The sequence below is a fragment of the Bombina bombina genome, chromosome 7 (genome assembly GCF_027579735.1).
Source record: "Bombina bombina isolate aBomBom1 chromosome 7, aBomBom1.pri, whole genome shotgun sequence".
Lineage (NCBI taxonomy): Eukaryota > Metazoa > Chordata > Amphibia > Anura > Bombinatoridae > Bombina > Bombina bombina.
This window is the reverse complement of record NC_069505.1, coordinates 510499600-510512011: the sequence shown is the minus strand read 5'-3', so window position 1 is coordinate 510512011 and position 12412 is coordinate 510499600. Positions and strand designations below refer to the sequence as shown.

The 12412-nt window shown below is 42.2% G+C and overlaps 2 protein-coding genes across 2 annotated transcripts in view; both read right to left on the bottom strand.

Moving 5' to 3' along the window:
• Positions 1 to 12412, bottom strand: part of LOC128666916 (oocyte zinc finger protein XlCOF6.1) — a 258096-nt gene that overhangs the window by 191611 nt on the left and 54073 nt on the right. The window lies entirely within an intron of this gene.
• On the bottom strand, positions 635 to 3160 carry LOC128666919 (gastrula zinc finger protein XlCGF17.1-like). Its single transcript, XM_053721737.1, has one exon. The coding sequence runs from the start codon at positions 3158 to 3160 to the stop codon at positions 2237 to 2239; it is 924 nt and encodes a 307-aa protein (XP_053577712.1). The 3' UTR covers positions 635 to 2236.

The following is a 12412-nucleotide window of genomic DNA, read 5'->3' as shown; positions in this document are numbered from 1 at the left end:
TTATAACATATTAGATATAGGTAATAAGTCAGTTATTTTTCTTTGTTTTATTCTCTTGACTATAAGTGTATATATCCCCTACTTTGACTAAAATACCACGTGTGACATATAGAGTTAACAGTCTATGAGGTCAATACAGCTCACCTATTTGGTTCACATATTTAGTCTATTCAAACAAACGGATCTCCAGATTCTTTCAACATTAAGTGTGCTCCCTTAATAAATGTAAAAGCCCACTTTCGTAGTTAATCACCCGAGGTAGTGGTTATTTTATATTTTATATTCTGCCAAAACAGACAGAATAATTCTATATAATCACAGTGTTTAAACTTTTTTAGTGCCCTCCCTACCCTTTTTTCTTAAGATTAAATTAGGCTATAATAATATAATTTTGAACATAACACCCTTTACTAAAACATTATGCTTATTCTACTAAAGAGCTGCACATTTTAAGAAACCACTGACTTGTTACTAGGTGCTTTATATGTCAACAGGATAGCGTACATTGGTAAAGTACATCCAGTTAGATAGCTTAAGGTGATAGGAATACTCCCTACAATAAATCTGGGCACATTGAACTGTAAAGTTATCATTTACCAGCAAGTAGAGTATCTTGGGGAAGATCATGGTTGCAGGCATATTACCTGGCAACCTAATTGATACTAGATTAAAATAATTAACCAATGCCTACTGGGTCATAAGAGAAAAAGTAGTTATCTTGTCCTTCGGTTTTCTTTTGCGGCGATCCGTTTGTTGCAATGTGTGCTGTGGTATGACAGGGCAAGCATTCCAAAGAAAATTGGGCCCTCCTTTCAGACATGTTATGTCTGCAAAACACAATGACTCACATACTGGACCGCTAGCAATCACGGCAAGTCTCAGCAGCAAAGGATCGTCTCGGTTCCAGATCTTAGTTGGTAAACTTGCCCATTTGTTTCCTGTGGAGGTCTCCCCCTGCACGAACGGCTGTTTGAATTTCTGCTCCAAGGAGCTGGCCACATCCCCCAGGACAGTGGCAAGATCAAAAGGAACCATCTTTGGCTTCAGGTAGACTAGGGCTGGGACCAACCAAAACCAATTCGGTCTGCTCACCCTGTTTGCAGGAACGTTCTCCACATGCTAAAAATTCAGCAGTTCTCCCCATATCTTCTGCCAGAGCTTCAGGTTGCGCTATGGAATATTTAAAAGCATGAGAGGTTTGTGAACTTGATTGATATCTTCATCTCTAGCTTCTTCAAGGATGCATAAATAGCAGTGAGAACCCCCCCCCCTTATGTAGTATCATCTCCATATTATAGAGTGCAGATGAGGTGGCAACAGACCAGCAGCTGCTCAGTTTTTCTTCTGTTTTACCCGGGGATGTTGAAGTCTGTATAGCAGGCAAGGCCTAAGATCTAACGGTCCAGAACAGCTTACTACGGTTGTATTGTAGAAAAAAGTAGGTATATGCTGGCTTGAATCCGTTTCAGAAAGCAAAATAAAGTATTACTTTGAAGGGATTGTAGAGTGTTCTAGTGATAATTAGTAGATTAAGTTGAAATTTCTCAGAGATTCAGTCTTTCCAGTCTGTTATGGCTGCCGTTCGGACACACACCCCCTGCTGAATAAATTTTGAATTTTACTTTTGGTGCTGAGGATTTATTATTGGATAAGGTACCAGAGTTGGGTAGTCAGGTACGGTACTGTGTTTCTGTGCCCCCTTCAGTATTGGCTAGTGGTTGTGCTTTAGCTTTTTTCTTTTTTTTAAATTTATGTTAAAAGGGACATTCCAGCCAAAATTGAAATCCATGTGGATGCATTTCAGTTTTGAATAGAAGCATTTATGTAATATACATGTATTAGCAACAATGATTCTAGTAAAAGCTATAGCTATTTAAAAAGTGTATTTAAGTATGCACCGTGCACCAGCATTTTAAACATAGCACTTGCTCTGAGATCCTAAGGTGCTTGTACCATCATGAAATTACTCAATTTGTTGATAGCTGATATGATACAAGCTAAACTGGTCCTCTGAGCAGCTGCAATTACATAAAATGCTGGTGCACTGAGAATATCTACCTGTGCTTCACATGCACGTGCAGAGAAAAATGTTAACACTAAAACAGTAATAATTTTTTTGCCAATATATGTATATTGCATATGTTTCTAGTCAAAGATGTACTTCATCTATGTGCATTTAAAATTTCACCGAAATATCCCTTTAATATTATTTGGTCAGAGTGTACACTACATTATGTCAAACTCCTATATGAATTTTCTGGTGTTTATTAAGCGATCCTTTCTGAGAATATGATTTTCCACACTCAGAACATGAATATTTTTCTCCTGCATGAACCCTCAGGTGTTTATTAAAAGCTGATTTCCAGATAAACCATTTTCCACATTTAGAACATGAATATGGTTTTTCTCCGGTATGAGTTTTTTTATGAGCATTAAGTGTTGCTCTCTGAGTATATGATTTTCCACATTCAGAGCATGAAAATGGTTTCTCTCCCGTGTGAATTTTCAGATGCGACTTAAGGCTGGATCGGATAAAAAAACATTGACCACATTCAGGGCATGAAAATGGCCTGTGTCTAACATGAGATTGCTGGTGTGTATTAAAACTTGATTTCTCATTAAAATTTTGCCCATCTTCATTACATGATAATGGGCCTAAAGAAATATGAGATTGTAGATGTTTATTGAGCAATGATTTCCGACTGTAACGTTGCCCACATTCAGAACATGAAAATGCTTTTACTCCTGTATGACATTTCCGATGTTGATTAAGAGTTGATTGTTGGGTAAAACATCTTTTGCATTCAGAACATGAAAAGGGTTTCTCTCCTGTATGGAGTCTCTGATGAGCAGCAAGAGTCGATTGCTGTGTGAAACATTTTCCACATTCAGAACATGAAAATGCTTTTTCTCCTGTATGAATTTTCATGTGTATAGTTAGACACGTTTGATTTTTTAAACTTTTCCCACATTCAGAACAAAAAACCTGTTTCGTAGTTGTATGACTTTTCTTATGTCTTTTAAGACTTAATTCCTTGGCATATACCTTCCCACACGTAAAACATTGGTATGTTTTATTTCTTACATCGGTTCTTTGATCTTTAAAGACACTTAAAGAAGAGTCTGTACTCTGACCTTGACAAGGAATATCCAAACTCATTAATTGATCTGTTGGAAAAAAATACAATGATAGTTCAGTTACTTAAAAGGATATTGTACACTAGATATTTCCTTGCATAAATGTTTTGTAGATGATCCATTTATATATCGCATCTGGGAGTGTTTTTGTAACAATGTATAGTTTTACTTATTTTTTAATAACATTGTGCTGATTTTCAGACTCCTAACCAAGGCCCAAAGTGTCAGATGTATACTGATGTCTACAGATTCCTGCTTGCTCCCAGACCCTTTCACTGGGTGTTCCAGCTAACCTCATCAACAGTTCTAAACTTGGAGCTTCTAAGTTCGTTTTTAAAAGATTTTATACTGGATTTTTAGATTAGTATCTGTGCATATCCTTCTTTATGGTAGTGTCTATTACATGCAGTTATATGAAAATTGGTGTATACTGTCCCTTTAACAATGACAAAATTACCTTTTTGAAAAATGTTAAACTATGTGGATAGCTTAAAAACAGAATTTATGCTTACCTGATAAATTACTTTCTCCAACGGTGTGTCCGGTCCACGGCGTCATCCATAACTTTTGGGAATATTCTCCTCCCCAACAGGAAATGGCAAAGAACACAGCAAAAGCTGTCCACACAGTCCCCCCTAGGCTCCGCCCACCCCAGTCATTCGACAGACGGACAGGAGAAAAAACAGGAGAAACCATAAGGTGCCGTGGTGACTGTAGTTAAAGAAAGAAATTCATCAAACCTGATTAAAAAACCAGGGCGGGCCATGGACCGGACACACCGTTGGAGAAAGTAATTTATCAGGTAAGCATAAATTCTGTTTTCTCCAACATTGGTGTGTCCGGTCCACGGCATCATCCATAACTTGTGGGAACCAATACCAAAGCTTTAGGACACGGATGAAGGGAGCCAATCAGGTTACCTAAACAGAAGGCACCACGGCTTGCAAAACCTTTCTCCCAAAAATAGCCTCCGAAGAAGCAAAAGTATCAAATTTGTAGAATTTGGCAAAAGTGTGCAGGGAAGACCAAGTCGCTGCCTTACATATCTGATCAACAGAAGCCTCGTTCTTGAAGGCCCATGTGGAAGCCACAGCCCTAGTAGAGTGAGCTGTGATGCGTTCAGGAGGCTGCAGTCCGGCAGTCTCGTAAGCCAATCGGATGATGCTTTTTAGCCAAAAGGAAAGAGAGGTAGCAGTAGCTTTTTGACCTCTCCTCTTGCCAGAATAAACGACAAACAGAGAAGACGTTTGTCTGAAATCCTTTGTTGCTTCTAAATAGAACTTTAAAGCACGAACTACATCTAAATTGTGTAACAAACGTTCCTTCTTTGAAACTGGATTCGGACACAAAGAAGGCACAACTATTTCCTGATTAATATTCTTGTTGGAAACAACCTTTGGAAGGAAACCAGGTTTAGTACGCAAAACAACCTTATCTGAATGGAACACCAGATAGGGCGGATTACACTGCAAAGCAGATAACTCAGAAACTCTTCTAGAAGTAGAAATAGAAACCAAAAACAGAACTTTCCAAGATAACATCTTGATATCTATGGAATGTAGAGGTTCAAACGGAACCCCTTGAAGAACTGAAAGAACTAAATTCAGACTCCAGGGAGGAGTCAACGGTCTGTAAACAGGCTTGATCCTGACCAAAGCCTGAACAAAAGCATGAACATCAGGCACAGCTGCCAGTCGTTTGTGTAACAAGACAGATAAAGCAGAAATCTGTCCCTTTAGAGAACTCGCTGATAATCCCTTATCCAAACCTTCTTGTAGAAAGGAAAGGATCCTAGGAATTTTGATCTTACTCCATGAGAATCCCTTGGATTCACACCAACAGATATATCTTTTCCATATTTTATGGTAAATTTTTATAGTTACAGGTTTTCTGGCTTGTACCAGAGTATCTATTACAGAATCCGAAAACCCACGCTTAGATAAAATCAAGCGTTCAATATCCAAGCCGTTAGCTGGAGGGAAACTAGATTTGGATGTTCGAATGGACCTTGTACTAGAAGATCCTGTCTCAAAGGTAGCTTCCATGGTGGAGCCGATGACATATTCCCCAGGTCTGCATACCAAGTCCTGCGTGGCCACGCAGGAGCTATCAAGATCACGAGGCCCTCTCCTGCTTGATCCTGGCTACCAGCCTGGGAATGAGAGGAAACGGTGGAAACACATAAGCTAGGTTGAAGGTCCAAGGCGCTACTAATGCATCCACTAGAGTCGCCTTGGGATCCCTGGATCTGGACCCGTAGAAAGGAACCTTGAAGTTCTGACGAGATGCCATCAGATCCATATCTGGAATGCCCCATAATTGAGTCAACTGGGCAAATATCTCCGGGTGGAGTTCCCACTCCCCCGGATGGAATGTCTGACGACTCAGATAATCCGCCTCCCTGTTTTCCACTCCTGGGATGTGGATCGCAGATAGGTGGCAGGAGTGATCCTCCGCCCATTTTATGATTTTGGTCACTTCTCTCATCGCCAGGGAACTCCTTGTTCCCCCCTGATGGTTGATGTAAGCAACAGTCGTCATGTTGTCTGATTGGAATCTTATGAATCTGGCCTTTGCTAGTTGAGGCCAAGCCCTGAGAGTATTGAATATCGCTCTCAGTTCCAGAATGTTTATCGGGAGAAGAGACTCTTCCCGAGACCATAGCCCCTGAGCTTTCAGGGAGTCCCAGACCGCGCCCCAGCCCACTAGACTGGCGTTGGTCGTGACGATGACCCACTCTGGTCTGCGGAAGCTCATTCCCTGGGACAGGTGATCCTGGGTTAGCCACCAACGGAGTGAGTCTCTGGTCTTCTGATCTACTTGAATCACTGGAGACAAGTCTGTATAGTCACCATTCCACTGTTTCAGCATGCACAGTTGTAATGGTCTTAGATGAATTCGCACAAAAGGAACTATGTCCATTGCTGCAACCATCAACCCTACTACTTCCATGCACTGAGCTATGGAAGGTCGTGGAACAGAGTGAAGAACTTGACAAGCGTTTAGAAGTTTTGACTTTCTGACATCTGTCAGGAAAATCTTAATTTCGAAAGAATCTATTATTGTCCCCAAGAAAGGAACTCTTGTCGACGGAGACAGGGAACTTTTTTCTATGTTCACTTTCCATCCGTGAGATCTGAGAAAGGCCAGAACGATGTCTGTGTGAGCCTTTGCCTTTGAAAGAGACGACGCTTGTATCAGCATGTCGTCCAAGTAAGGTGCCACTGCAATGCCCCTTGGTCTTAGAACCGCTAGAAGGGACCCGAGTACCTTTGTGAAAATCCTTGGAGCAGTGGCTAGCCCGAATGAGAGAGCCACAAACTGGTAATGTTTGTCCAGAAAGGCGAACCTTAGGAACTGATGATGATCTTTGTGGATAGGAATATGTAGATACGCATCCTTTAGATCCACGGTAGTCATAAATTGACCCTCCTGGATTGTAGGTAAAATCGTTCGAATAGTTTCCATTTTGAACGATGGCACTTTGTTTAGGATCTTTAAATCCAGAATTGGTCTGAAAGTTCCCTCTTTTTTAGGAACTACAAACAGATTTGAGTAAAAACCCATTCCTTGTTCCACGGTTGGAACTGGGTGTATCACTCCCATTTTTAACAGGTCTTCTACACAATGTAAGAATGTCTGTCTCTTTATTTGGTTTGAAGATAAGTGAGACATGTGGAACCTTCCCCTTGGGGGTAGTTCCTTGAATTCCAGAAGATAACCCTGAGAAACTATTTCTAGTGCCCAGGGGTCCTGAACATCTCTTGCCCAAGCCTGAGCAAAGAGAGAGAGTCTGCCCCCTACTAGATCCGGTCCCGGATCGGGGGCTACTCCTTCATGCTGTTTTGGTAGCAGCAGCAGGCTTCTTGGCCTGCTTAACCTTGTTCCAGCCTTGCATCGGTTTCCAAGCTGGTTTGGTTTGTGAAGCATTACCCTCTTGTCTAGAGGCTGCAGAGTTGGAGGCCGGTCCGTTCCTGAAATTGTGAAAGGAACGAAAATTAGACTTATTCTTGGCCTTGAAAGGCCTATCTTGTGGAAGGGCGTGGCCCTTACCCCCAGTGATGTCTGAGATAATCTCTTTCAATTCTGGCCCAAAAAGGGTTTTACCCTTGAAAGGGATATTAAGCAATTTTGTCTTGGAAGATACATCCGCTGACCAAGACTTTAGCCAGAGCGCTCTGCGCGCCACAATTGCAAACCCTGTATTTTTCGCCGCTATTCTTGCTAACTGCAAAGCGGCATCTAAAATAAAGGAATTAGCTAACTTAAGTGCGTGAATTCTGTCCATAACCTCCTCATACGGAGTCTCTCTACAGAGCGACTTTTCTAGTTCCTCGAACCAGAACCACGCTGCTGTAGTGACAGGAATAATGCACAAAATAGGTTGCAGGAGGTAACCTTGCTGTACAAAAATCTTTTTAAGCAAACCCTCCAATTTTTTATCCATAGGATCTTTGAAAGCGCAATTATCCTCGATAGGAATAGTAGTGCGCTTGGCTAGTGTAGAAACTGCCCCCTCGACCTTAGGGACTGTCTGCCATAAGTCCTTTCTGGGGTCAACCATAGGAAATAATTTCTTAAATATAGGAGGGGGGACAAAAGGTATGCCGGGCTTCTCCCACTCCTTATTCACTATGTCCGCCACCCGCTTGGGTATAGGAAAAGCGTCGGGGTGCACCGGAACCTCTAGGAACTTGTCCATCTTGCACAATTTTTCTGGAATGACCAGGTTGTTACAATCATCCAGAGTAGATAGCACCTCCTTAAGCAGTGCGCGGAGATGCTCTAATTTAAATTTAAATGTCACAACATTAGGTTCTGCCTGTTGAGAAATTCTACCTGAATCAGAAATTTCCCCATCTGACAAAACCTCCCTCATGGCCACTTCAGATTGGTGTGAGGGTATGACAGAGCAATTATCATCAGCGCCCTCCTGCTCTACAGTGTTTAAAACAGAGCAATCGCGCTCTCTCTGAAATACAGGCATTTTGGATAAAATATTTGCTATGGAGTTATCCATTACTGCCGTCAATTGTTGCATAGTAACAAGCATTGGCGCGCTAGAAGTACTAGGGGTCTCCTGCGTGGGCAAAACTGGTGTAGACACAGAAGGAGATGATGTAGAACTATGTCTACTCCCTTCATCTGATGAATCATCTTGGGCAACTTTATTATCTGTGGCAGTACTGTCCTTACTTTGTTTGGACGCTATGGCACAATTATCACACAATTTTGAAGGGGGAGACACATTGGCTTCCATACATACAGAACATAGTTTATCTGAAGGCACAGACATGTTAAACAGGCTTAAACTTGTCAATAAAGTAGAAAAACCGTTTTAAAACAAAACCGTTACTGTCTCTTTAAATTTTAAACAGGGCACACTTTATTACTGAATATGTGAAAAACTATGAAGGAATTGTTCAAATTTAACCAAATTTTCACCACAGTGTCTTAAAGCATTCAAAGCATTGCACCCCAAATTTCAGACCTTTAACCCTTAAAATGAGCCGGTTACAGTTTTAACCCCTCTACAGTCCCAGCTACCGCCTTTTCTGCGACTTTACCAAACCCAGGGGGGTATACGATACCAAATGAAGCCTTCTAGGAACATTTTCAACTACTTTCAGACCCACACACATGCAGCTGCATGTCCTGCTCTCAAAAGTAACTGCGCAGTAATGGCGCGAAAATGAGGCTCTGCCTACTACAGAGAAGGCCCTTCCTGACTGGGAAGGTGTCTAAACCAGTGCCTGACGTAAAAAAACTTTCCCCAAAGTTTATAAAGTGTGAATTTCAACATAAAGCTGTATAAAATGCCCAAATAAAGCAATCGATCTAGCTCCTAAAAGTGTCTACCAGTTTTATAGCCCATATTAAGCCCTTTATTCTGTTTGAGACTAAGAAAATGGCTTACCGGTCCCCATGAGGGGAAATGACAGCCTTCCAGCATTACACAGTCTTGTTAGAAATATGGCTAGTCATACCTTAAGCAGAAAAGTCTGCCAACTGTTTCCCCCAACTGAAGTTATCTCATCTCAACAGTCCTATGTGGAAACAGCAAACGATTTTAGTTACTGCTGCTAAAATCATATTCCTCTCACAAACAGAACTCTTCATCTTTTTCTGTTTCAGAGTAAATAGTACATACCAGCACTATTTTAAAATAACAAACTCTTGATAGTAGAATAAAAAAACATAATTTATGCTTACCTGATAAATTCCTTTCTTCTGTTGTGTGATCAGTCCACGGGTCATCATTACTTCTGGGATATAACTCCTCCCCAACAGGAAATGCAAGAGGATTCACCCAGCAGAGCTGCATATAGCTCCTCCCCTCTACGTCAGTCCCAGTCATTCGACCAAGAAACAACGAGAAAGGAGTAACCAAGGGTGAAGTGGTGACTGGAGTATAATTTAAAAGATATTTACCTGCCTTAAAACAGGGCGGGCCGTGGACTGATCACACAACAGAAGAAAGGAATTTATCAGGTAAGCATAAATTATGTTTTCTTCTGTTATGTGTGATCAGTCCACGGGTCATCATTACTTCTGGGATACCAATACCAAAGCAAAAGTACACGGATGACGGGAGGGATAGGCAGGCTCATTATACAGAAGGAACCACTGCCTGAAGAACCTTTCTCCCAAAAATAGCCTCCGAAGAAGCAAAAGTGTCAAATTTGTAAAATTTGGAAAAAGTATGAAGCGAAGACCAAGTTGCAGCCTTGCAAATCTGTTCAACAGAGGCCTCATTCTTAAAGGCCCAAGTGGAAGCCACAGCTCTAGTGGAGTGAGCTGTAATTCTTTCAGGAGGCTGCTGTCCAGCAGTCTCATAGGCTAAACGTATTATGCTACGAAGCCAAAAAGAGAGAGAGGTAGCAGAAGCTTTTTGACCTCTCCTCTGTCCAGAGTAAACGACAAACAAGGAAGAAGTTTGGCGAAAATCTTTAGTTGCCTGCAAGTAGAACTTGAGGGCACGAACTACATCCAGATTGTGTAAAAGACGTTCCTTCTTTGAAGAAGGATTTGGACACAAGGATGGGACAACAATCTCTTGATTGATGTTCCTGTTAGTGACTACCTTAGGTAAGAACCCAGGTTTAGTACGCAGAACTACCTTGTCTGAGTGAAAAATCAGATAAGGGGAATCACAATGTAAGGCTGATAACTCAGAGACTCTTCGAGCCGAGGAAATAGCCATTAAAAACAGAACTTTCCAAGATAACATTTTTATATCAATGGAATGAAGGGGTTCAAACGGAACACCCTGTAAAACGTTAAGAACTAAGTTTAAACTCCATGGTGGAGCAACAGCTTTAAACACAGGCTTGATCCTAGCTAAAGCCTGACAAAAGGACTGGACGTCTGGATTTTCTGACAGACGTCTGTGTAACAAGATGGACAGAGCTGAAATCTGTCCCTTTAATGAACTAGCTGATAAACCCTTTTCTAAACCTTCTTGTAGAAAAGACAATATCCTAGCGATCCTAACCTTACTCCAGGAGTAACCTTTGGATTCGCACCAGTATAGGTATTTCCGCCATATTTTATGGTAAATCCTTCTGGTAACAGGCTTCCTAGCCTGAATCAGGGTATCAATAACCGACTCAGAAAAACCACGTTTTGATAAAATCAAGCGTTCAATTTCCAAGCAGTCAGCTTCAGAGAAGTTAGATTTTGATGTTTGAATGGACCCTGTATCAGAAGGTCCTGTCTTAGAGGTAGAGACCAAGGCGGACAGGATGACATGTCCACTAGATCTGCATACCAAGTCCTGCGTGGCCAAGCAGGTGCTATTAGAATTACTGATGCTCTCTCCTGTTTGATTTTGGCAATCAATCGAGGAAGCAGCGGGAAGGGTGGAAACACATAAGCCATCCTGAAGTTCCAAGGTGCTGTCAAAGCATCTATCAGAACTGCTCCCGGATCCCTGGATCTGGACCCGTAGCGAGGAAGTTTGGCGTTCTGGCGAGACGCCATGAGATCTATCTCTGGTTTGCCCCAACGTCGAAGTATTTGGGCAAAGACCTCCGGATGAAGTTCCCACTCCCCCGGATGAAGAGTCTGGCGACTCAAGAAATCCGCCTCCCAGTTCTCCACTCCCGGGATGTGGATTGCTGACAGGTGGCAAGAGTGAGACTCTGCCCAGCGAATTATCTTTGATACTTCCATCATTGCTAGGGAGCTTCTTGTCCCTCCCTGATGGTTGATGTAAGCTACAGTCGTGATGTTGTCCGACTGAAACCTGATGAACCCCCGAGTTATTAACTGGGGCCAAGCCAGAAGGGCATTGAGAACTGCTCTCAATTCCAGAATGTTTATTGGAAGGAGACTCTCCTCCTGATTCCATAGTCCCTGAGCCTTCAGAGAATTCCAGACAGCGCCCCAACCTAGTAGGCTGGCGTCTGTTGTTACAATTGTCCAGTCTGGCCTGCTGAATGGCATTCCCCTGGACAGGTGTGGCCGATGAAGCCACCATAGAAGAGAATTTCTGGTCTCTTGATTCAGATTCAGAGTAGGGGACAAATCTGAGTAATCCCCATTCCACTGACTTAGCATGCATAATTGCAGCGGTCTGAGGTGTAGGCGTGCAAAAGGTACTATGTCCATTGCCGCTACCATTAAGCCGATCACCTCCATGCATTGAGCTACTGACGGGTGTTGAATGGAATGAAGGACGCGGCATGCATTTTGAAGTTTTGTTAACCTGTCTTCTGTCAGGTAAATCTTCATTTCTACAGAATCTATAAGAGTCCCCAAGAATGGAACTCTTGTGAGAGGAAAGAGAGAACTCTTCTTTTCGTTCACTTTCCATCCATGCGACCTTAGAAATGCCAGAACTAACTCTGTATGAGACTTGGCAGTTTGAAAGCTTGAAGCTTGTATTAGAATGTCGTCTAGGTACGGAGCTACCGAAATCCCTCGCGGTCTTAGTACCGCTAGAAGGGCACCCAGAACCTTTGTGAAGATTCTTGGAGCCGTAGCCAATCCGAATGGAAGAGCTACAAACTGGTAGTGCCTGTCTAAGAAGGCAAACCTTAGATACCGGTGATGATCTTTGTGGATCGGTATGTGAAGGTAAGCATCCTTTAAATCCACTGTGGTCATGTACTGACCCTCTTGGATCATGGGTAAGATTGTCCGAATAGTTTCCATTTTGAACGATGGAACTCTTAGGAATTTGTTTAGAGTCTTTAAATCTAAGATTGGCCTGAAAGTTCCCTCTTTTTTGGGAACCACAAACAGGTTTGAGTAGAACCCTTGTCCTTGT